This window comes from Poromitra crassiceps (genome assembly GCF_964638095.1).
Source record: "Poromitra crassiceps genome assembly, chromosome: 1".
Taxonomy (NCBI): Eukaryota; Metazoa; Chordata; class Actinopteri; order Beryciformes; family Melamphaidae; genus Poromitra; species Poromitra crassiceps.
The window spans coordinates 43590326-43617853 of NC_139623.1; the positions used below are offsets into that span (position 1 = coordinate 43590326).

The 27528-nt window shown below is 44.0% G+C and overlaps 1 protein-coding gene across 1 annotated transcript; it reads right to left on the bottom strand.

Moving 5' to 3' along the window:
• On the bottom strand, positions 1–23759 carry adora2b (adenosine A2b receptor; the record flags this gene model as incomplete). Its single annotated transcript, XM_083644688.1, has 2 exons — positions 1–1024; positions 23410–23759. 2 exons carry the CDS (start codon positions 23757–23759, stop codon positions 283–285), a joined length of 1092 nt encoding a protein of 363 aa, XP_083500814.1. The 3' UTR covers positions 1–282.
• Positions 23760–27528: the final 3769 nt, after the last annotated feature.

Genomic DNA, 27528 nt, shown 5'->3' on the forward strand with positions numbered 1-27528 from the left:
ACAATACCCAAAAATTAGGTAAGACTTGCCCGCATTGACTGCTTGACCCCTGATACTTGGCACAATTCACAAATAAATGTCCACATTCAAGGCATGTTTGAAATGGGCTCATCTTCACATATCATACCCTTGTGGTTCTGTAAACATTTTCAACCTCAGTGGGGGGATACAATTCAAGAGTGGAACACCACAGACTCCATGTAGATAGTGTTTTGAGGCCTGTGCTGGCCACGCCTCTCTATAGCAGAGGCCACACCTCTCTATAGCAGAGGCCACGCCTCTCTATAGCAGAGGGTCGATAGTCATGTGGATCTGGTCCCTGTTGTGTCTGCTGCCGTTGGAGCTGAGGTACAGCTCTTCCCTGCGACACAGGAAGTGCTGAGTCAGGATCTTGCGGAAGGTGTTCCTGAAGTCCTCGATGCGGTAGGCGTAGATGATCGGGTTGACCGCCGAGTTGGCGTGAGACAGTATGATGGCCACGTACATGACGACGCCCGGTTTGTGCAGCTCCTCATAAAACAGCGTGAGGCAGTTGAGGATGTGCACAGGCAGCCAGCAGACTGCGAACAGGCCCACGATGATGGAGAGGGACTTGGCGGCGCGGATCTCACGCTTCAGCAGCCCGTGGTGATGGCTGTCCCCATTGCCCACACACTTGAGCTCAATCTGCCTCAGCTGCTTCCTGGCCACCGTGAAGATCTTCAGGTAGATGCCCAGCATGATGAGCAGCGGCAGCAGCACACAGGCGAAGAAGTTAAAGTAGACCATGTAGTGCATGTCCACCACGCTCTCAAAGAAACAGTCGCGCTCGCAGCTCCTCAGGAAGCCGCCCCCATCCGGCCCCCGAGGCCTCTCGGTAGGGCCGGTGGTGGTGGTGGTGGTGGTGGCGTTGGCCTCCGTCTGATTGCAGAAGCGCTCCTTCAAGTTCCACCCTAAGAACGGGATGAGGCCAATTATAAAGGACAGGATCCATAAGATAGCGATGATCTCTCTGGCTCTCTTTCCCGTCATCAACTCCTTGTACCTGGAGAGGACATACCAGTGGTTACTGTCTCAATGCTTCTTATTGTGCATTCACAAGCTACTGGATATATCCAGATTTGGTAACCCTTCCTTTTACAGTCCGGTAATTACCTGGTAACTACCAGGTAACTACCCAGGTAATTACCCAGTAAATACTGACTGTAAAAGGAAGGGTTACCAGAGATGTTCCTACTTGGAAATGACACATGAACTCTGGCCTTCACTGACGGGATTCTGGGCCAAAATATTTGACTGGTACTCTAAGGCCTCACCCTTCAGCCGGAGGCAGAACTCACCATCTTCGGCTGCTCGGAGACCTCCCTGGACCTCCCTACAGCTGTACAGCAGTCTCTGACACTGGGGACAACTGTTGTCAAAAAAAAGTCATTCTGAAGGAATGGAAATCCCCCTCTTCACCCTCTTTCCAGTTGTGGTTGACAGACATGATCTCTGTTATAAGGATGCAACAACTCACTTAAAAATGTCTAACTATTTAGGACCTGTTTCTAACCTACCTGGATGAGGTTAGGGGTGGCAGGTGACTTGCCGGGCTGGTTCCTCATTGACCTCTTGCATGCAACATCTCTTAGAAGCACATAAGCACCCTATGCAGCTGGTAGCACCATATTATATTATATGACAAAACTGTAGTGTCCATGTTACATGTATGCTTTCCTTTCCTTTCCTGTGTCATGAGTTTGTTTGTTTATCTTGTTCTTGTTTTGTTTCAAGAAAATTTGAAAAAAAAATATTGGAAATTACACATGAACCCTCTCCAAAGTTGGATAATTAAGTTTGAATGTTTTGCTACCCAAGTCTCAGAATTATTACATAATGGTGACTTTTGACCTTCTAAATAAAGTTTTACGATTATACTTGGAAGTCCCACAGTGGCCATTTTGATCTTATAATATATATATATCTTGTGATATAAGATCCGCCCACACATCCCCAGAAACAGAAGAACTTTTAGAACTATATATCCTGCCTTTTATTGTGGTCCTTTTTGCTGTGATATTATCAACTTATTTTATACATTTACTGCCTTGTCTGTTTGTTTGACCTGAACAAAATGAATTTCCCATGTGGACAATCAAGTAGATTTAATCTAATTGTTTTATGAGCACCTGTTCAACTGCTAAATGTAAACAGTTGCAGAGAGATGTTACAATTAATCAACAACTAATTGCAACACCCTCTAATTATATACTGTAATTACAACAGTAACAGAGATGTGCCAGGCCAGGTTATAATACGTATATACAGGAACTGGTTTAGTTTCCTTGCCACAATATAAGCCATAAATCAAAAGTGCCATAATGCACATCCTGTTCCAGTAAAACTCGATACAACAAACTGTAGTTGTCTGTGTCTGTGGTTGACATGCTACAGGTCTCTCACAGGCGTTTGCATGTTCATGCAACTGATAGACGAGTGGGCAGGAAACCATCATGAGGGAAGTGGAGAAACAAAAACGTATTGATGATAGACTGATGAGTTGAAATGTTCACTTGAATTTGTCTTTGTCTTCACTTTACATTTTTTGTACTATGTCAAATATGTTTGTGCGTGTGTGTGTGTGTGTGTGTGTGTGTGTGTGTGTGTGTGTGTGTGTGTGTGTGTGCGTGCACGTGCGCGTGCGTGCGTGCGTGCATGTGTGTGTGTGTATGTGAGAAGAGAATTCCCCACGCACAGCCAGTGTGATGATCAGGTGCTGGTCAGTTGCAGGAACATCATTAATCAAAAATAGAAATGAACCACCACACACTGGAATTACTTCACTCTGAGATTTATTGGCGAACGTGTTTCATAGGTCACTTCATCAGGTTCGCTCAATCAAGCAACCTGCATAATGCGTTGTTCACCAATAAATCACAGTAAAGTCATTCCAGTGTGTGGTTGTTAATTTCTAATGTATATATATATATATATATATATATATATATATATATATATATATATATATATATATATATATATATATATATTCACACACACACACACACACACACACACACACACACACACACACACACACACAAAGTAATCAAAAGTGCCTTAGTTATCACAGGCGTAAATGCCTGTGAATTTCTTTCTTCACAGGCAAAGGGAAATAGACTAGGCTATTTTTAGATGGCAAATATAGGCTTTTCATGTACTGTGACGTGACGTGAGGAGGAAGAAGGTACTGTGACGTGACGTGAGGAGGAAGAAGGTACTGTGACGTGACGTGAGCAGGAAGAAGGTTGGGTAATTCTACACCAACTCAGCAATTGTTTCACTGAATAAAGAGACATATTCTCACTGAAATATGGGGGAAATGGATGATTATTTTGGCATAACATATTGTGGATTTATCAACAGCGTGATGTGAGCACAGAAGCCTCATCCTCCTCATCATCACATGAACAGCACTTGAGCTGCTTCCTCAAGGCAGTCTGAGCTACCGCATGGCGCTGAATCACACACACACACACACACACACACACACAGCCTCAGCTGGCAGATGAACTAGATGAGTCAAGAGTCATTGACTCTTGTCTGCGGCGGCGGCACCAGGTTTAACATCACATCCATATTCCAACTTAGATTTCACCTTTGCAGAGATTCTGACCAAAATGTATGTTGGGGCCTGTGAGGCGAGAGGGAAGCGACTGTATGTGCCAAGAGGAAGTGGTTTCTCTGTGCTGCAGATGTTTTGCTGTTGTGCCATCGCAGATCACAGCGCACGATTTTCAGGTCAGGTGCAGTCAGAGGCTTCTCAAGTAAAATGACTGTGACTTTACTGGAATGATAAGGCTTCTCAAACATTAGTCAAGCCCCTCTCTTAGTCCTCGATGGCGACTGTAACGGCGACGCAGTGATGCCAGCAATTAGTTATTCATTGGCAGTGTTGGGGGTAAGTTAAGTTAAGTTATCTTTTATTTATCCCCATGGGGAAATTCATCCTGTGCATTTGACCCATCCTCTACTAGGAACCTTCCTAGAACTAGGAGCAGTGGGCAGCGCCCGGGGACCAACTCCAGTTCTTTTGCCATTGCCTTGGTCAGGGGGCCTGACAGGAGTATTAACCCTTAACATACATGTCTTTAGGTGGTGGGAGGAAACCGGAGCAGCCGGAGAAAACTCAACACAGAACCTGGGACGGACCGGGGTTCGAACCTCGGACCTTCTTGCAGTGAGGCAACAGTACTAACCACTGAGCCACCGTGCCATCCAAACTCATTACAAAAGTAACATATTACATGTAATAATATTACTTTTAGCAGTAACTCAGTAATATAACTTATTACCAATAAGATTTCAGTAATATTATACCAGTTACTTTGTCAAGTTACACATTGAGTTACCTTCTTATCAAAGCACATATTTAAATAAAGATACAATCATTTCCCAATCAAATTGTGTGTTTTTATGCAAATAGCCACTATATATGACAATAACAAAGGAAAAGGATAACATTTAGAATTTTGGATTGTTTACACTGACTTCAAGACGGTTGCAATTATTTTTCGGGATGGTTCCGGGGCGACGATGTCATTCTGCTACTACTGTTGTTTAGGTGAAAGTAATGCAAAAGTAGTGTAATTAGTAGTCTCTCCCCAGACTCAAATATTACGTTGAATCACTGCGCTCCGCATACTACATAATTAGTCTGTACCACTTCATAGCCACTGCTGGGGTTTGGTGGGCGCATCTAGGGGGGTGAAATTGAATGAGTGACAGGTCGTAGCACCAATTAGATAGTGGTTCGAAAAATGGGCTGCGCCTCCCGTGTTGTCTGATCGCAAAGTCGTTACTGATTGGGCAGGACTGTATCCATCCCTGGCATATGACTGGCCAAGTGAGCGGTTCCCTCCCATTACCAGCCGGCTGGGGGGAAGCGTCCCAGACCCAGAGAGAGCTCTACAGCATGCAGTAACGTAGTGTATCAGCGTAAGCACTCTCATGGGTCTGGCGTCGAGACTATGTAATTAGTAATGAGTTACTCTACTACACAGACAGTAATATTGTGAAGTAACTTGTAATATGTAGTCTATTACATTTTGAAAGTAACTTGCCCAACAGCTGCTCGCCTTTCCACACCTCCCTCCATACCTGGCCCCCCTCTCACCCTCCCTCACCTGTCAATCAATAGGGTCCTTTTCCCTGAGGATAGACTCCGGCTCTCTCTCCCTTTCTCTCTCCCTCTCCCTCTCTCTCTCTCTCTCCCTCTTTCTCTCTCTCCCTCTCTGGCTGAATAGATTCGTTCTGGCATGACAACAGGACGTTGGCATCTAGCTTTGTCTTTGCTTTTCCTTTACTTTTTGTTTTTTTTCCTCCTGCTCCATTCTCCATACATCTCTCTCCCCACCCCACCCCAGCTGTGCTTCTGCCCGGGGCTGTCGACCTCTGCCAGGCCCACACGCACGCACGCGCGCGCGCACGCTATACACGGCAACGACATCCGCAGCTTAGTTTCAAACGCAACAAAACAGGTGGCCATTCACACTGACAAACACTGCGTGATTTAACACTACACTTAAGCCTGCATGTGTGTATGGAAATAGGTCTGTCCAGCATTTGCATGTGTGTATCAGGGATGCAAAATAGTCACCTTTAGGGCGAGCTGGGAACCCATCGGTTAAGCAAATCGAAAGTCTGTCTCGAGAGATTACCTTTAGGCAGGCTCGGGGAGTACCGGATTACATCATACATGTAACGGGATTACGTAATCAGATTACCAAAAAAACGGTAACCGTAATCCCTTACCGTTACAGAAAAAAGATGTAATCGAGATTACAGTTACATTTAGTAAAAAATTGATTGGGATTACTAGCAGGATTGCAATTTTAAAATACATCTTAAAATAAGTAATGATGCACAAACATTACAACACTTGCCTCACACAACAGCACTCTGATCCCCGGTCTCACAGCAGTTTGTGATATAATAGTCTGCAGCCAGTTGCATCAGCTGACATTGTGTTTTTATTTTTCACTTTGTATTCTTATTCATCAGAAACAGGTGACACAGATTGGCTGAAAGCCCGCTGTAACCAACACATAAGCTCTGAAAGAGCTGTTTTTTTTGGAAAAATGTCCTCCTGAGCTGAGCATGCCCCCGGACTCCAGTAGTCAAATGCAAGACATTTGTTCAAAAGTAATCCGAAAGTAACGGAAAGTAATCAGTTATGTTACTTTAATATTGTGATACTTGTGTAGGCTTCAGAAATGGCACGGCTCCACTACCGCTCGAGCTATGGGGCTGGACCTTTAGCTCGAGCGGTTAAGGTGTTGAGCAGTGCATGGTCTGGGTCAGTGGAGCCAGAGGTCCTGATTCCATAGCCAGCCTAACGCTACACTTGGATTACATTACTGATTATAATTTTTAACAGGTAGGCTAAGTAGTAATTGTATTGGATTACATTTTTAAAGTAACCCTTCCAACCCTGCCTTTAGGTGACAGTCACTTTTTCTTCACAAAATAGGAGACTTTAATGAATGATTTCTGTCTGAGAGGTTTTATGTCTGCCCTGGTATCTGTCACCTTTTTCACTATCCATGAGTGGCATCCCTATGGAAAGAGGTCTGTCCAGCATTGTGGATTCTATTATGTGACTTTTCTATTATTATTATAATTAAACCTTTATTTCACCAGGTGAGTCCCACTGAGATTGCAAGATCTCTTTTTCGAAGGAGCCCTGGAAAGAAAGCAGCAGTACAGTTTCCACACAGCAAGCGATTAAAAGCACAGAAACACAGAAACATACAGCTCACTGATCAATATGACTAAGAGACAAACAGGAGTACTCAGGCAACACACAAGCAGACAATAATCAATAAAAGCACATCACGATCCATATGCCTGAAGAGAGAGAGAGGAAAACGGGTCCCGCAATTACAAACCCCGGTGGTAGTGAGATGGTAAAGGCCAGTTTAAGATATGTCCATTTTTAACACAGGTTTGCATCCATAAACTGAGCTTCCAAACTCACGTCAACATGCAGTCTTGCAAGCATTACGTTGATGGAAATGGGCAGCGTGTGTAACGGCGTTGTGTAGGTGGTACTTGCAGCAACCCATGTGTAGGTCTTGCCCAGGGGTGGATACGAACCGCCGACCTTCGGCTTGGGAGTCAAAGACACTAACCACTCCACCAAGAGAGCTAGCTCCCGTGGCAGAGCTGATTAACATGCCTGTATACTGGGGAGTGAGTTTAACCAATCCACTCACTACCACTCAGGACTCACAAGGAATCCGCGCTGATTCACCTCGGACGGCATCAATGCAACGCCGTTGTGTAGGTGGTACTTGCAGCAACCCATGTTTAGGGCTTGCCCAGGGGTGGATACGAACCTTGGGAGTCAAAGACACTAACCACTCCACCAAGAGAGCTAGCTCCCTTGGCGGAGCTGATTAACATGCCTTTATACTGGGGAGTGAGTTTAACCAATCCACTCGCTACCACTCGGGACTCACGAGGAATCCGCGCTGATTCAACCTCGGTTACACGTGTGCATTTACTGTATATGTATAATGAAATCTCCACTACATTTTCACCAGGCAAATGGAATGATTATCCATTAGTTATTCGTTTCCAATTAGTTTTATTATTGTTTATTGTTATGCCTCCATGCCGGCGACAGCCATGGCCAGAGGCATTATGGTTTCGGGGTGTCCGTCCGTCCGTTTGTCCGTCCATCTATCCCGTTCTCCTGAACGCGAAATCTCAGGAACATCATGAAGGGCAAAGTCACTGTGACCTCATAAAAGACGTTTGTGGCCTTAACTCAAGGATTCATACGTCAATTAGGACCAAATTTCACATAAAAATGATTAAGTGATGACATTTCATATCCAAAAGTCCAAAGGTCAACTTCATTGTGACATCATAATGTTTTGCGTACCACAGTAGCCGAGACCCCAAGATACTGGAGTCCACCATTTTCACTTCCTCTCCCTGGAGGACAACCGGGACAGGGGGCCTCCTGTTCCTCTGACAGGTGGTCCACTGTCCACCACAAGCTCATTGGTTTTGCTGATACTGAGCTTCAGGGGATTGTCGTTGCACCTGTGATAAAGCCTTCGTTCAGTCCTCTCTAGCTACAGTATTCCTCTGTAAAAATAGCCTCTGTGATGACAGCATGTTTCTCACTGGACGTTATTTGCTGGAATCATACATATATATGTAAGTTATCACTATATAATATAGTGATAACTTCCATTCCGCGCCCCCCCCCAAAAAAAACAAAAAACAAACAAACAAACAAAAACAAAAGATCTGTTATTAAATTCCTTCAAAGTTTTATGAGTCTGGACAGACATGGATATAAATTGTAACTTGACTAGATGGTGATAGAAAGTAGCTTGATGTTCACTGGATAAAAAAACAAGCAGTGAAGTTGCAGTCTACATCCATGTCTGTCCAGACAGACTCATAAAATATATGTAGTGAAGACTTTGAAGGAATTTAATAAAAATGTGTTAAGTTTTATTTATTTTTAGCTAAATGGAAGTTATTGATATGTACTGATTAATATAATTTCCAGTGAGAAACATGTGACAACAGTGTATTCACTTAGAGACCATTTTTACAGAGGAGTACAGAGGACTCATTGGGACAAGGGTGCGGGAAGCTAGGTGTGGAGGGCGCGGCAGCACCCCCTGGTGGCAAGAGATGGAATCTTAGAAATTGTTGGATTTGGCTCTCCTGAGTCTGTGCTGTGTAGTGGATATCTTGTCCATAGACAATCTTTGCTCAACGCAGTGGTTCTTGGGTAATAATGCAGGCAGCTGAAGGATCCACACAATGCAAAGCGTGCACTCCGGGAAATGCTGAAGTTTTGTTTACTTAGCCTCACGTTGAAACTAGTGTTTACATAGCTATGTTTACTTTGTTCACGGAGTCGGAGACAAAAATGACGACTCTGCCAGTCAAATCCCAGCTTTGTGAAGAGAAAGAGATACGAGATGACAAGACTGAGAAAATAAGAAAGAGAAGTTTGGAGGAATAGCAGGTCACTGTCCCTGATTCCTGAGGGTAAATTGAGTAATGCTGCAGTTGTTCGAAGAAATAGGCTATAGGCTTACCCCGCTAGCCGGGCGCTTCTCTCTCATACTGAGCATTAGCGCCCGGCGCCCCACGACGCATTTCCAATCAGGCAATCGTGCCACTCTCACGTCTATGTATAAAAACGAACCCTTACCTGAGCCAGAAACTTGAAGTGAAGACGCTATCGGATAGCGTCTTCACTTCACTGCCGAGATGGGAAGTCAGTGAAGTTTCTGGCCTATCCGATGGCCAACATCCTCTAATTTTAAATAAATATAGTTGCCGCTTCCAAATTGTTGCATAAAATCCACTTTTCTGTCTTTGAAAAACCAAAAATCATTCATCTGGAGCAACCGGAAGTGTAGGGGCATTAGTGAGTAAACAGTGAGTTGTATTTCCGGGTTGCTTCTTCTGACCACAATGTGGGACTTTAGAGAGCCGCCTCGATGTGGGTGGGGAAAGCCCTTTGAAGCTTTATCGCCTCCTGGAGGCTATACTCGAGTTCAGACTGGACGGGGGAAGAAACGGTGGTCTAGAATAGAAACTCTTCTTCTGGGAATTTGACTGAAGGGGAACAAAGGGGCTTGGAGAGTGCGTACAGTGGGTGTCTGCCGTCTCACGGGGTTTGAAGCATCTGGTTGTGGCCTTCCTACTGACCCCTAAAGCCATCTGTGAAAACACTTTTATCTGTGAGAGAACCGCTGCCCCCGATGGGCTCGCGGAGAACACACTCATACACACTCGTACACGCTCACATACATGGAAGTGGCATGACTGTGTGTTCAGACGCACACAGATCAGGCTGCTTCAGGCACACAAGCCACGAAGAGATGTAATTTGAGCTGACCACACACTCTGTTTGCATTATATGTGTGTGATGTGGGGCAGGCACTGAGGCTGTGGGGTACACTGTAAAAAAAAATCATGTTCAGAATTTTTTACAGACATTGTTATGAGAGTGTTGCCTATTTACCTGCAATGAAAGTCAATGTTTTCGGTGAGAATGTTCAATGATGCGTCATGACACTTATGACAATCTCCAGAGGTTTGGTTTCCATCTGTATAATATATAGGCAGAACTGGGGATTTTACAAACCCGCTAGTTGATAGCTGGCATATTTTTAACCCAAATTGTACAATTGTCCTTTTCTGTCAGTATGAGGTAGAGATGACAGTATGAAAATTTCTTATCATGATTATAGTGACCAAAAATTTTAATGATCACAGTTATCAGTATTATTGCAGTATTGTTAAAATGTGCTGAACATTTTCAAAAAATACTCATACACTCATTGAAATCATTTTACCAAGTTATATGTTGAAAACCGCAAATAAAATGAGCTGCACTATGCACTTTTTGTTTGCATAATCATTCAAATAATAACATAGCCAATAGAATTTGGTGCAATTTTTACACGACACGTGACACGTTCACTTTTAATAAACTTTTAATAAACAAGCGAACAGTGCTCTGTGCAGCAGCGATAATCGTGGAAATCAGACCTAAACGGTTTTAATGATAATTAAAATCTGAAATGGTAATACTAACAACTAGCAAACATTTTTTTCCAGAGGGCCATACTAACTTACATCAAGTAAGCGAAGGGCCACACATTGGAGATTATACCTGCCAACACTCCTGATTTTCGTGGGAGTCTCCCTATTTTTAACCTTCTCTCCCGTTGTGATTGGTAATTTCTTGTTAATCTCTTATATAGATATAATTGTGATACAAATCCAATGGCTGTAACAGATGAGAATTATTAACATAATTCTGCCTTTTATTGAGTTTTTGGGGGTCGTTTTGTTTTTCTTTCAGGACCTTGGGGGCCGGATTGAGATGGTCCAGGGGCCAGGTCCGGCCCTGGGGCCGCATTTTGCCCATGTGTGGTTTATCATTATGCCTCCGCCGCCTCCGCCCACCAGCTGGCAGGCGTATTCACAGACATTTTTAACCAGTCCCTCTCCCTCCGGCAAGTCCCCTCCTGCTTCAAAGCAGCAACAATCATCCCCATTCCCAAACAGCAGAAAGTGACCAGCCTCAACGACTGGCGCCCAATAGCCCTCACGCCCATAGCCAGCAAGTGCTTTGAAAAATATCACAGATCTGCCCCACACTCCCCCCGGACCACGACCCGCTATAATTTGCATACCGCCCCAACAGGAGCACAGCGAATGCAATAGCACACGTGCTTCACACCGCCCTCTCCCACCTGGAGGGGAAGGACACCTATCTGAGAATGCTGTTCGTAGACTACAGCTCAGCATTCAACACCATAGTACCCTCCAGGCTGGTAAGCAAGCTCAAGGATCTGGGACTAAACGCATAATCACCTATATGCCCTATTATTTTGCACTATGTTGTAATGGAGTCTACAGCACAAGAATTTCACACGTGATACTTGTACTACGGAGTGACAATAAAAATCATGAAACTTGAATCTTGATAGCTGGGCCGGAAGCATTATGGTTTCGGTCCGTACATCCGTCTGATGTTCATTAACGTGATATCTGAGGAACGGAATTTTTTCAAATTTGCCTCAAACGTCCGCTTGGACTCAAGGATGAACTGATTAGATTTTGAACGTCAAAGGTCAAAGTTCAAGGTCACTGTGACCTCCCTAACGCCATTTTCAAGCTCGTTAACTTGATATCTGAGGAACGCCTTGACGTAATTTATTCAATTTGCCTCAAACGTCCAGTTGGACTGAAGCATGAACTGATTAGATCTTGACGGCCAAAGGTCAATGTTCAAGGTCACTGTGACCTCACGAACGCCATTTTCAAGCTCGTTAATGCGATATCTCAGGAACGACGGAATTTCATTGAATTTGGCTCAAACTTCCACTTGGACTCAAGGATGAACTGATTCGATTTTGGTGGTCATAGGTCAAAGTTCAAGGTCACCGTGACCTCACAACTGCCATTTTCATGCTTGTTAATGCAATTTCTTCCAATTTGGCTCAATTGTCCACTTGGACTCAACGATGAACTGTTCCGATTTGGTGGCCAAAGTTCAAGGTCACTGTGACCTCACGACCGCCCGTTTCATGCTTGTTAACTCGATATCTCAGGAACGCCTCGGCAGAATTTCTTCAAATCTTGTTCAAACGTTCACTTGGACTCCAGGATAGAGTGATTCGTTTTGTGGAGGTCAAAGTTCAACGTCACTGTGACCTCATGACCACCCGTTTCAGGCTCGTTAACGCGGTAATGCCTTGAGGGAATTTCTTCAAATGTGGCTCAAATATCCACCTGGACTCACGGATGAACTGATTACATTTTGGTGGTCAAAGGTCACAGTTCAAAGTCACAGTGACTGTATGTCCGACTGTTCCATCAAGGAAAGGGGGCCGGGCTAAGTAAAAGCAGTCATAGCTAGCGATAGGAAGGTTGGAGAGAGTTGGGATTCGAGGGGTGTGTAGGGGGGTGGCTGGTGGTAAGGGGCGAGGGAAGGGGTGTAAGGGTATGTTCACACACGGCACCCAAGCCTTGCCTATGCCTTGCCTTTACCCACGCTTTTAAATAGGCGTCCTTTTTAGTCAATGAGGCTGTGTACACAGAGCGCCTCAACGTGAACCTTGCGTGTACCCACGCCTTGCCTGAGCTGCGCCGATTTTATCGTTTAGGCGTGAGTTCTATTTTCAAGCCGACTAGGCGCATGAAGGCAGACTTTTTCTGTCAAGCCATGAAGGAAAAACGCGACAATATCCGTGGGAAATGGCAAAGTCAACTGAATTTCAAAATTAAATGGTGTTACTACAACAGTGTTGAGCAGATCAGAGAGAGAGAGAGAGGGAGTGATTGAAGGGTGGCTATCACATGGGGCTTTCTCCCCGTCGGTAAACAAATCTTCAGGAGAGAGAATAGCGACCGAAGAAGCAAGATGGACAATGAAAAGTTAATCCACTTAGTACAACAGCTTCCAGTTCTCTATGACAACAGTGACCCAAGAAGGAGACCTGGTTATACATATCCAGCATCAATAGCACATTAGATATATCACTATCAGATTTATTTGACCTACCCATGATAATTCGGGACCACACGTGACAAAAAAACAACACTCGGGAGAGAGGAGAAGCGCTTGTGACTCGGCTCAGGTTCAGCGTGGAATAGGCGTCCAGTGTGATCACAAAAGCGTGTGATAGGTTCACGCCCAGCTCAAGGTATGTAGGCGTAGGCATGGGTTAAGGCAAGGCGAGGCGTAGGTGCCCTGTGTGAACCTAGCGTAAGAGTGTGGACAGACATGGATGTCGACTGCTCATTTGTTGGTCATTCTAGTTAAACCAGTAATTGTTTCATCCCTAGTATGAAGCTAATGGAGTTGACAGCACATGCATGCATGCCGCACTGTCATGGATAACAGTGGAACAAAGAATAGCATGCAGCTTGGTAACCATTCTGTTTAACATCTGGAACACTGGGAAACCACAGGGCTTACACTCACAACTGTACCCCACTAACAGTAGACATGGCTATACAACAAGACAGGCAGTAGATGCTCGATTCACTCTACCTCTACCAAAAACGAATGCACTGAAAAGGACGGTAATGTATAGAGCAGTTGCTTATTGGAATAAGATACCTAGTAATATAACGATGGTAACACATTTTTGTTAAAAAAAAAAGTTAAAACATGCAGTGATGAATAATGAGATAGTTTTAGGTCATTAATTATTGTATACATTATGTTGAATTGTATTGTACTGCATGGTGCTATGTTATATTATATAACACTACATTATATTAATTCATACACTTTTTGTAATATATGATATGTAATAGAGTGAGCTGATTCACTCTCTTTTTGTTTTTGTTTGTTATAATTATCAACTTGTCGACAATGTTATTGTATTATGTTTTTTATGTTATGTGTTTGGACCCCAGGAAGAGTAGTCTCACCTTGGTGCAGACTAATGGGGATCCACAATAAACAATAAACATGACAGCCAACCGGCTCCACAGCGGTAGTGCCCCAAAATCCATACTGTAAAATCAATCCCAGTCTCTGCCGTGGTAACACCAACTGGTAATACACAATCCCCACATGATAATAAAGCTTGTACTCTTCAAACCAGGGGCGGTTCTAGGCCTTTTTTGGGTGGGCTTTAGCCCACCCAAAAATAGTCTCAGCCCACCCAAAAAAATAGGCAAAAAAAACTTTTTTTTCTTTTCTTTTTTTCCTCTAAATCCATGGTGGTCATTAGTAGCAGTTTCTGACTACACTCAATGCGCGGTGTGTGTGTCCCCCCCCCCCCCTATGTTCTTAGGGTGGGCTGAGACAAAAATGTAGGGGGGTTCAGGCCACCTGAAAAGTTTCTAGAACCGCGGCTGCGCAGGCGCTCCCTCCTCCATCTATCTGCCTAATCCCACATCACTTCACACAGGTCACACACACAGTACAGCAGCGAAGTGGTCCTCCACAGTCCACACAATCGTTCTCCCCACTCATGATCAATGAAACTGTGAGGTGAGCATTGAGCAGTCAGAGTCGTCAGTAGTTACTTAATTAGCGCATATTGATATGCAAATTAGCGCGTAACGTTGTTTCGTAGGCTAAACAAAAGAACTTGTCGCTGTGCCTGCCAGACAAACAGGTGGACTGGAGGAAGGTAGGTAGGCTACCATGGCACCAGCCAGCCATGTCATGCTAGCTCGCAGTAAAGCGGGTGTAAATGGATGCAATGTTTTTTGAGAAACATATGGGCATAAGTGACAAACATATTTTCAAACGGGTCCCTTGTTATCTGAATGAAATTAAGCCCTTCAGAATCGCAAGTGGCTGCTTTACACAGCCTGTCTGATGTGATGATGACGATAGCTTAACATGCGTGCATGGCATGCTATTCCCTTTTCTTTCCCTATTTTTGCACGCTGTGGTGGTGGTAGCCTACCAACTTCCAACCAGTCAGATTTGTAGAAAATGTGTATGGCTGCTATATAAGCTGATTCACACACAAGAGTTTGTGTGAATCCAAAAAGAGACAAATTGCATTAATGTGTGATGAAATGGCCTTAAGTAGCCTAACTAACAATACAATGTGATTTTCAAATGTCAGTTTCCAAGACAATTAAGTCTTCAGTGAATTTAAGCATGGGAACAAATCCTCATTTGTTGTTTTTCCATAGATGGATATACGAGTGCTTACAGTATATTATCTTGTCGGAATATTATTCCAGACAATAAGTTAGGAAGTTCCCTTTTGATTTAATTTTACTTTTGTTTAGCCTACAAAGCAAAATGTTACTTTACTTGAAACTCCCCTGAAGTGATTTTGGTATTATTTATGCAAGCATAATTCTACCATATAGTAACCTGTACGCAGAATATATATAGTATATATAGGGAAACAATTCTTTTTTCATCGCTGTAAAACCACAGAACGGTAAAGAAGATATTGATGTGTGTAGTTCTTCATAGATCTAGTCTCTTCATTTTGATCTCAAAGTGCGCCAGTTTGATCAATGTTTACTTGAAACTGTACAAAATTTTCTTCCGGGGGGGCATGCCCCCGGACCCCCCTAGGGGTTCAGTGGTCCATGACCTTTGGGTGGGCTGAGCCCACCCAAAGCTCTGATGCTAAAACCGCCCCTGCTTCAAACCATGAAAAAAGTTATCTTCGCAGTTTATCTACCTGACAGTGTCTCGGTTTCCTCAGGCTGGCCACTCACATTTACACACCGACTCCGAAAACATTCGTCCGTCATTAAAGTTTTCGGAACAGGTTTTCTGCGTTTTTCACATCAGTCAAAAGCCTTTTGCGAGCTGTTTGAGCCGTGTGTGTCTGTGTTTGAGGGAGAGAGAGACAGAGGAGCGGCTGAGCAGAGAGGCAGCTGGAGAGACGCGCAGTTCGCTTCTGACTGCTGGCCCCTCTCCGGGGTATGGTGGTGAGGCACCCGGCCACGGCGCACCCCAGCCGGCTTGGTGAGGTGAATGTGAGCATGGAGCCTCTGTTACCAGGGATACCCTGACCTGCTAGCTTCTCCAGTCCACATCACCGCTGCTGCAGATCGGCCCTGCTGCCTGTCACCGGTCATGTTGTCATGTGGATACAGGAGAGGACGTCAGGATGAATATTTGTCTCGCATTGCAAATAGAACGACGAACATAATAATAAAATGCATCGGACTCCGTGTGCAAGGTTTCTGCGCGTGACAATTTTTTCCGGATGACGGATTTAAAAAATGCAACGGACTCTGTGTGTAAACTCCTTTAAGCTGGATGACTGATCCTTGCATGTTTTTCTTAAATGCCAGGAGGTGGTGGATGGAAAGCAGCTTCAAAAAGCAACTTCAAAAAAACAAAACGTTGGGTACAGATTTGACAAGATCCAGGGAATCTTTACGCCTTTAAAGGACTTTGTCTGTTATGAAGCTGGGATATAGAGGGGAGAGAATCTAAATGCACAGTAAGCAGGCAGGAGAGAGCAGACCTCTGTGGTTTTTGGCTGATGGTGTTTTACGTTGGACAGCTGTCAGAACAGGCTGTCCAAGAAACATCTCAGGTGTTGGAGCCAAATTCTACTTTTGTTTGTTTGTGATCTGACTGTGTGTGTGTGTACATGCAATCCTGACATTGGGCACTGGGTGGAGCATGGTATGGGAGAGAAAAGTGCATATAGGTAAGTATGCTCCCAGGTGAGGGGAATCAGGTGCTGATTGGGAAAGCACACAGTTTTCGACCGTGCTGCAGTGTTTGGTGCTGCTCCATGCCTTTCACTATTACCGTGTTTGTTCATTTTCTCCATGTTATCAGTATATGTGAAGTCATGAGTTTGGTTACTGGGCATCATAGCGTGACTGTTGCTATTGGACTATGCTGTACATATGGTGAGCAATGACAAACATGCATTGCCAAATAGATGGAGGGTCGGTGAGACATCCAATTATAACACGGGACATTGATTTCTTGGACTTGAACACGCGTCTGAAACTACTCCCAATTCGCCCCTCAGTGGCTTTATTATTTTGGTTTAATTTAGCCTCTACATCAGGGTTTTACTGACTGACTGACTGACTGACTGACCCACTGACTGACTCTGCATTGTTGAAGCACGCATGCGTGAGTGTTAAGCAGCAGTATTTATATTGATTATGTATTTTATGTAGTTTGCAGGGCTCACATTGTGTTATTTTCTTGTGTAGCATACAGCTGGTTTATACATTGATCTGGCAGTGAGTAAGTTTACATGGACGGCAATAATTCTATTCGCGCCCCTATGTTACCTCTGGCTTGGTCGGGTGTCCATACAGGGAAGCCGGATTGAGGGTGCGCGTCCTGGTCGCTGCACTAGCACCTGCTCTGGTCGGTCGGCGCACCTGTTCGGGGCGGAAGGGAACTGGTGGCAATAGCGTGATCCTCCTACGTGCTAGATCCTGCCGGTGAACCTTCCCACTGTCAGGTGAAAAGAAGTGGCTGGCAACTGCATATGTGTCTGAGGAAGCATGGTGCTAGTCTACGGCTCTCCCTAGTAGGCAGCAGGGGGGAATTGGCCAAGTACAATTGGGGAGAGAACTGTGGAAAAATCTGGGGGGGGAAGAGAATAAGACACTGTCATGTAAACAGCATTTTTTGATTACCTTAACCCGAATAAGGGACAGTAAGCAATTTTAGTCGGTGACGTGGAGTATTCCGATCTTAGTTGCGCTATTGAAGCGCGTTGTAGACATGTAAACACCTTGATTGTACTATGTCCTATTGTCCTACGGGAATTTCTGTAGCATTTTGCGACGCATACACGGCAGTCAAACTGTTTTGTTATATACACAGCATTATTCTCACTTCTGTCGTGGCTTGGAGCATCTGTTGACGAGCAGTTTTAAACTTCACATACAAAGATTGTAAATGTCCCGTCCGCTGGCTGGTGGAAAGTACGTTACAGTAGCTGTATGAAAAGAAGTCCCAACATTTTGTTTCCAGCCTTGGAAACATGACAGAAAGGCTTTTGGAAACTCAGACGTAGGGACGTCATGTGGGCGTGCATCGTCAGTCATATAATCAAGACTATGCTCTCTAGCATGCAAATGGGAATATGAATGTAATTATTGTAAACAACTCATGTAAACACATGAATCTAAGTATTGTCTCATTGAGATTAAGGTCAATAGTCTGATTATTGCAGTCCATGTAAACGTACTGATAGTGGGGGTCTGTGGTCTGACAGTGAATGCACCGATGAGGGAGGGGTCCATGTCAGCGATGGCGTAGTTGACTACGCTATAGTCCCAAGAGCTGAATAATATTATGTGAACTTCCCCAAAGAGTCCCCTTTCATCCTGCCATCTCTCTCTCTCTCTCTCTCTCTCTCCCCCCCCTCTCTCTCTCTCCCCCTCTCTCTCTAAAAGCAAAGCAATAACGACTCCCTGGACAGAGTGAATGGAGGAAGAAGGCGAGTTGGAAATGGTGATGAATTCAAAATACGCTGCAACTGTGACATTTGTTGTGCTACTAGCTATGGCTGCTCATGCTAACTAGCCACTTCTCCTCTCACATTTATTCCAAACAAACAAAGCTACTGCCAGAAACATGAAATGTGCCCCAGAGGGTTTTTCCCACGAAAAACATACCCGACCTCCCCAACAGCGCTGTTTGGGTCATGAACTATGTATAAGCCAAATCACCATTAGGCTATTTGTTATATCAACTGGCAATAGAGAGCAGCAAATGTTGCCTTTATTTGACAGGAGGGTGGGCAGACAGAGGGAGGGGATGACATGACACACAAGGGACCACGGGTTGTATTTGAACCCTGGTCAGCCGCATGAGGGACTTTCTTAGGTCGCGCAATATTAAGATAGCCTATTTAATATGCTATTAATGAATGATTGCATTTAGGTCACACAAGATTAGGCTATTTCACATGCTGTTAATGAATTTATTTGTTTATTTGGCATATTTCCAACCGGCCACATTGGCCGTTGATGTTTTAATATGCCGGAAACAGAGGTGAGGTCATGTGATCAGGACGGTCTTACCAGGCTAGGGATAATGTACAGCAAGCCGGTCATTATTGCGAAATTAACCCCACCGCTATGCTACCAAAATGTTCACAGACATTCTCTAGAATGATACAAAGTTTTTCATTTTCTATTTCATCACATTTTTAAACAAATTTATATTTGACAATACACTCGGGAAAGCAGGTTATATATATATATATATATATATATATATATATATATATATATATATATATATATATATATATATATACACATACACACACACGCACACATACACATGTATGTGTGTGTTTGTGTGTGCGTGCGTGTGTGCCGTCTATGTTTGGGGTGTGGCCTCTCTGTGCAATAGAGGGAATGCACGTGACGTCACGGACGCGACAGTCAGTGCGGGTACGCCCACTCAGCTGCAGTGAGTGTCAAAACGTCTAAACAAGCCAGGTGGCGCCGCCGGGTCACGGTGTTTAGCGTTCAGCTTCCGCGAGAAAACAACGAAAATGGGAAAGTGCTGTTGTGCCATTGACTGTAAAAATAGATTCAACAAGGCGTCGGAGGTATCTTTTTACAGGCTGCCGAAAGCTAATGAAACGGTCCTGGTCTTCTCTGCAGCTATCCAGGGTTTCAATGAGGGCTCATTCATTCTCTGGCTGTGTTTTACCTGCACAGATATAACGTTACATGAGTGACAGTGTTCACTATGAACAAAGCTAGCGTGTGTTAGTGACAGCGTATGCTATATTTTTCTTAATAAAAGTGGTAATAAAATAAATATTTACCTCTCCACATACAACCAGAATATCCATTGCTGTCCTCGTTACTTTAATGTCGGCAACAAATCCAGCCTTGAAGTACGACCACGCGTCCAGGCTCTTGTATGCTTTCATGCTTTGGTTTGTGTATTTCCCCGGCGTCGATATTAAGTACATATAAATGTCAGGAAACCCTATTCCTGGCCACATGTCTACGTCCATGGACCACTGGTTCTTTGGCAAGCTGTAAGGGTCACATTCGAGTCCAACTGCCTTTAATTTAAGCAGATAATCGTTTATATTAGCCGTGGTTTCGCTACTACCCCTGGCGGAAGCCACGTTTGTTTTGGAAATTTGACACTCAGTGCTGCTCAGTCCGGCTGAGGGGGCGTGTTCGGAGGGGGCGTGGCGTCGGTGCATTCCCTCTATAGAGACAGTCCGCATGTCTGGGAACGCCCATACAGGCTCTAGGAACGCCCACAATAGACGCTGGGTTAGCCTGGGGGCGTGGTCAGGGTGGGGTAAAAACCCCCGTTCTATCCATTCAGCAAAGTTAGAATTTAGCTGATAGCCCAGCCCAGGCAGACACAATCGGGCATTTAACCACCACAGTAAACGCACATCTGAGCAGACGTCTTGTGTTCTGCTCTAGAATCCCCAAACATGTAGTTTAGAGCCGCAGCACCGTCTTTTGCTGAGTCAGCCCATGAGATATATCGGCGGTTTTACCCCACTCGCGCACCAGCCGTTTAACATTTTGTGGGCGTTCCCAGACATGCGGACTATCTCTATAGACTTTTCTGTTCTCTCCACTTGAAGGCTGGTGTTGGGGGAAGTTGTGTGACATGTGTGTATATTTCTGATGTTTTGTGACACCCCTCTCTCTGCCTTCTGCTTGTGAGGCTGTTTTGGCTTCCTGGCTCAGGAGCCAGCGGGCGGGGTTGGAGAGGGCAACAGCAAACTACCTCCACCAGCTGTTTTTTTTATCAAGTCCCCCCCCCCCAGATTCCCTCTACGTTTTCTCCCCAATTGTACTTGCACCACCCCCTCAGCCGATCTGGGGAGAGTTGTAGACTATGCTTCCTCCGATACATGTGCAGTTGCCAGCCGCTTCTTTTCACCTCACAGCGAGGCGTTTCACCGGCAGGACGTAGCCGTAGTGAGTGGGGGGATCACGCTATTCCCCTCATTTTCCCCCCTGAACAGGCGCCCCGACCGACCAGAGGAGGTATTAGTGCAGCGACCATGCAGGACACATACAACCAGCTTCTCACCCACAGACATGGCCAATTGTGCCTGTATGGATGCCCGACCTAGTAGCATGGGGGCTCGGACCTGCAACCCTCGTGTTGGTAGGCAGGGAATCTACCACTGCACTCCCCGGATGCCCCTCCACCTTGGTAGTTGTGGCTTACTTGTTGACCTCTTTCTCTTCTCTTCAGTGCCTCAACTTGTAAGGTGTGTGGAAATGATATATCCCCAGTGGTGCAGGCAGTAAGGCACCCTCTCTGGGGTTACCAAGGTCCAGGATTCAAATCCCCAAGTGGCCATGTCGTACTTGCCAACATGTTTTCGAGTGCATATTAAGCCGAATGTTGCCGATTGTGACCCAGTGAATTATTATCATTGGTGCCTTTTCTCTGCTAAAAGTGTTCATTTAGCAAAAACCGTAACACTAGAAACACAAAAAAATTGGCAGGTGTGTTGCAAAATAAATTACATCCACTACTCAAACACATAGTAATGACACTCATTGACCTCAAGGTGATGCTGTAATAAAGTTCACAAATATTGCTGTAAGTCTGGTAAAGGTCACCCTACTAAAAAATAAAAATACTTTTTTAAACGTTTTGAACTACGGCAAAATGTTGCCATTAATTTCAGCATGCGCCACTTTACAATCTGTGCCCCATACTGCAGCACCCACCTCCCTAACACCATACACACAGTCTAGAGTAGGAGATTATCATTGGAATGATAATCAGATGATAATCCAAGTCTAATCAAGTGACATAACCATGCTATTTTTACACGGGGTAGGCTATCCTAATAAGTTCCACAAGAAATGGATTCACAACATTTAACGGGCTCCTCAGTGAAATAAACTCAATGAGAAAATGTGTAAAAGATGACTATCTACACAGAGGTTTCACACCCTGCTGTTATTTCCCCACCCACACAGGCAACGCTATCGTCAGATGATTCGTGGGGCAAACCCTTTATCAGCCGGTGGTCTGTGTGTTTAGGGCAGGGCTATTCAACTAAATTGTTCAGGGGGCCACATTGTCAGAAACCTAAGGGGCCGGGGGCCGGACCGTTCCCCATTACATGTACACTTGACACAATGTGCCATCACATTTTCAAAACTTGTATTTCACTACATTGCAAAAGTAGCTTAATTTTCATTTAAAAGTGTTTAATTTCTGTTCAACAAAAGCTGTGTTAAAGCCCCAAAAGTAAACACATTTGAAACAAATCTAAGTATTCTACAACACAAGCCATTTGAAATATAATTTGGTCAATTCTGACCTCTCTTAGCTACACCACAGCATTGTAAACATTTATAGGGCATCAGGAAAGGAAAACAACTGTAACATTCTTTCTTGTTTAGAATCTAGCACAGTATTAAATACTGAAGACAGGAAAACTACTGTAAACATTTTAACCATATTTCTTGTTTAGAACCTAGCTAGCTACATCACACATCTCCTGAAAAACCATTTATAACGCATCTTTCTTGATTAGCTACATCACTGCGCCATCTCCTGAAAAACATTAATATTGCACCTTTCTTGTGGCTACATCACAGCATCTCCTGAAAAACATTTATAGTGGATCTGACTGGTTTAGCTCACTTTAGCTAGATCACATCTGAAAAACAACCAGTCGGGTGTAATAAGTAAATGAGGTTTAATTGTAAAAATAAATAATAATAATAATAATAACTGATCCGGCAGTTGAATAGCCCTGGTTTAGGGGGTTCATTTGTAGGCTATACGAGGGATCAGCCGAGCAGCATTTTGGTAAACAAACCTGTCACTGGGTGGCAACAGCAATGGAACCCTATGGAGCCCAAGTGGCGCGAAGCGTGAGTGTCTGACTCTAGCCAGCTAACTCTGTTTACATTTTAAAAACTGCGACAGTTCACACAGCGTTAACACGACATGCATATATTATACATCAAACTCTTGAGCTACTTGTGCTCTCACTCAGAATGTCAAAATATAAGCGATGTGATGTATAGTTTTTGAGATATTAACGTGTGTTTGGCACAACTCATACTATTAACTGCCGCGGGGTTCCGCATTTCTGGGTGTCAAGTGACGTCACGCTGATTCGTCCTATTAAAAAAAAAAGTTGGTAATGCTTTACAATAAGGGTAGTAGATTCATTATAGTTAATAATTTAATAATAATAATTAACTAACCCTTAATTAACAGTGAGGCTAATTGTCTGGTAGCCTAATTATTTTACTAATGTTAACTAAGTAGCCTATTAGCCTACATTATTTATGATGAGTTAATATGGTTAGTGTTAGGTAACGCTTATTAAGCATTAACTAACCGTTAATGTACCCATATTATTGTAAATTGTTAGCAAAAAGTTTTAGAAAAAGAAAAAGAAAAAAAGGAACACTCACCTCAGGGGGATTTTGACAGCCAGATATCTATCAATTGCAATGGCAAGCAGGCTAAAGATGGAGCTCTGTGTGAGTACCAAGACAAAACAGGCCAGGAAGAGACATCCATAGAAGTCCAGATGGATGCCAATGCTCATGGTGATGGCGAAGGGGATGGCGAGGCAGCCCACCAGAATATCGGCCACGGCCAGAGACACCAGAAAGTAGTTAGTGGCGTTTTTCAGAGTGCTGTTGATGGCGACTGCCCAGCAAACCAGTATGTTGCCAGATACGGAGAGGACAGCAATCACTAATTCAATGACTATGTAGAACCTGACTATGTAGAACCATGGTCCATCTGTTGGCCTCATCATCAGCAGCAAGTGTGACAGGCTGGTCAGCGGAGAGAGAGGCTCGCAAGCGACACAGCTCCTAGTCCCAGAAGGGTAAAGCAGTCTCTTTGCTGTAATCCAGGAATATTCCACAAGTGTGAGTCGCAAAAACAGCCATCTGTAGGGAAGGAAGGGATTTATTTGTTCAAACACACAACAATTCACACTATTTGCATGAACAATAATGAAATAAAATGTTAGTAGTTGATTGAACAGCAGTGATTTTGCTTCCATCCTCCCGCGTCAAATGCAGATATTAAATGGTGTAGCCTACAGTCACCTTTGTGGCTTACCTTACTTAACGTGTGCAACGTGTTTCCACATCAACAGCAGCCTACTTGTGGTACGTTTGTGCAGCATCTGTAGCGCAGGCAGAATGTCACACAACTTCCCCCAACACCAGCCTTCAAGTGGAGAGAGAACAGCAAAGTCTATTGCACAGAGAGGCCACGCCCCAAACATAGGCAGCGCACACACACACACACACACACACACACACACACACACACGCACACACACACACACACACACGAGCGCGCGCACGCGCGCGCGCAAACACACGCACACCGCAAACCGCAGCTGTAAAAAAAAAACGAGAATCCAAAACGAGCGTCACCAGTCCAACGTGCGTAATTACGCGCCAATTAAAGGGGCTCCAATAATCTGCATGCCTTCAGGTGATTCAGAGGCTGTTGTGTGTGATGCGGTACGTACACGTACACGTACACACACACACACACACACACACACACACACACACACACACACACACACACACACACACACACACACACACACACACACACACACACACACACACGTTTGCTACAGTACATCTGTTTTCAATCAGGATGAAATAGTTGAGTTTTACCCCCCACCAGTTTCTCCCAGGAATCGGTGGAGGCAAAGACCAATCCAACCCAGTTCATCCACTCTTTATTTAGCAGAATAGTTAATTTTCCCTGACATGAATATTTATGAGGTAAAGTTGACAAGTCGCAGTATGGGTTCTCAACGTGGGGATCCTTGAGGGAGTTCCAGGCAGCAGGCACGTGCAGAGAATGTTAAGAGGGGCAGGGGCTGAAATTCCTAAGGGCACCCACGTTGGTGCACGCAAACAATTTCTTGTGTTTTCAGCCAGATTTAGAGGAATATCTCATTTTAAATTAACATTAGGATGATACTTGTCACGGGAAAATAACTCCACAAACTCAATAATATTAGTACAAAAGTTAAATTTGCTGTTACAATAGGCCTACTGTTGTGATATCATTCAGAAGATATTTGCTCCTTTTCTCAATCACTTTCATGTCACTCCCTTTAGGTTGTTTTACACTACAACAGACAGATAGCAACACAGGCAACACTGAACTAATAATTGACCAACGGCGTAGGTTTGATTTTAACATTGGTAGGGACACATCGCGTTTTGCATTTATGATAGACTTCTGACTGCCACTTCATGTCATCTAGAGCCTTAATGTATAGATAGTTGGCCAACACACTCATTAAATAATCCTTTACTCACATTTTCTAAATGGGACTTTGAAGAGTAGCCTACATTTTGTTTTAAGGCAGGTAGCCTACTGAAGTGGTCCCCAACCACCGGGCCATGGACCAGTACCGGGCCGCGAGCCGGGTCTTTATTTTTATTTTTATAAACATAGGCTATAATATTATAGGCTGTGTTTAGTTGAAACATAGTTTAAAGTTGAGATTTATTTATGTTTGTAGTTGCAACAAAAACATAAATACTGTAGGCTACATACAGTACAACACAAAAGGCTGTTATTTACCCTTTGTCGCCACCTGGTGAGTAAATATATAAAACCATTCAAATTGACAACCGGTCCGCAACCTTTTTTTCTCCATGTATCTACCGGTCCTTGGCACAAAAAAGGTTGGGAACCCCTGGCCTACTGTACTGTTGCCTATTCAAACCAATGATCTGCAGACATGTAGGTAATAATAACAAATAAGATATCCATGAATCACACAGTCCATCTGTTAAGCTTCTCTGTTCACTCTCACATGTTACAATACTGAACCTCACAACTGACATCACCAAGTCTCAGTCTGTGACCCAGAACCTCCATCACCAGCCTCTCCTCTGTCTGAGCTACCTGGCTAAACTGCTTCTGTCATCTGACAAAATAATACATGTATGCCATAGGAAGAGTGACACATGCTAGGAGTATGTACTGTATGTATACTTAATTAGTTGGGTAGGCTATTGTGATTATTATCCATCACCAGCCTAATATAACATGTCACAATACGGACTGCTTCTGTTGCCTGTTGCTTAAGGAGTGCAAATGTGTATATATAATTAGTTGAGTATTATAATTAACACACACACACACACACACACACACACACACACACACACACACACACACACACACACACACACACACACACACACACACACACACACAAACAACATGCTGGCCAGCTACTAAGGATTGCTTGTTGTGTCTCTTGTTGTTTTTGCACTCATATGCCCTGTTATATTTGTACTATGTTGTAAACGGAGTTCACAGCACAAGAATTTCACACGTCATACTTGTACTACGGAGTGACAATAAAAATCTTGGATCTTGGATCTTGGAGGACTCAAGAGAAATAACAAAAACAGGTATATGTCTATGAAAGTACTGAACACATGCATTGGTTATGGTTAGTACTGGCTAGAGTTACTTACTGTATGGTCGGTCGTCACTCTTCACAGGGAAACGCGTAACAAACAAACAATGTTGGAAATTTGAATGCTGCCTTCGGGGACAGTATGGAAAGGTGGCATTTCCATACAGAGTGCCATTCTTTCACCATTAAAAATGCTGCATTCATGGTCAGGACAGGGCACTTTTTACTGATGGGTAAACGCAGCCTTCAACGTGACGTCACAGGCTGTGACTGATAGCACATAGAGGTCACGTGGAGGCTGGGTTTACCCAGGCCAGCGTAGAAGGGCAGGGGTTGAAGCCCCCTTTGATGTCTGTGTGTGCACGTGCATGCAAGAAAAAATGTTAAACACCACCATTATTTAATTGAAATACAATCTCTCTACAATCCAGATAATCATGGAATTCTGGACACATTTTCAGATTTGACACAAAATGTCATTAAAGGGGGGCCCCAACTGTGGCCCCAATGTGGATCAAATGAGGGGTCCTTGATATAATTTTTTTTACGAATCACTGCATCAATAGTAATATCTGATGTGATGTGAAAATAGATTAAAGGGAAAATTATCAGTTTACAACATATCTGATTATTTTTTCTTTAGATTGGTGGTTGTTTGCCTCACATCACGATGATCACCAACTGGTCAGAGTTTAATCACCTTTTTACTGACCACATCAATGATCTGTTCACACGACCACATGATGAATCTTTCAGTCTGTCCTCTCAGTCAAAAGTCAAGCACAGTTCAGGTTGCCACTTGCCATATCTCCAATACCAATCTTCAACCCCTTTTTCTCCAACCCCCTCACATTGCTGCATGGTGGTACCACTACAGTATACTGCCACTGAAGTGTGTGAAGAGATGTTGAGGTAGACTGCCTTACTGACTGCTGTGAAAAAGGCAACCATGCCACCATCTCACTTTCCACTCAAGTGTTCCGATACCTAAATGTTTTACTGCCCTGGCCCAGAGTTTTAATGGGCGCGGTGGAAAAGTCATTAAACCTGTACAAAAGCAACATAAAAAATACATTCAAAACATACTAGGTGCAAGGCTGAA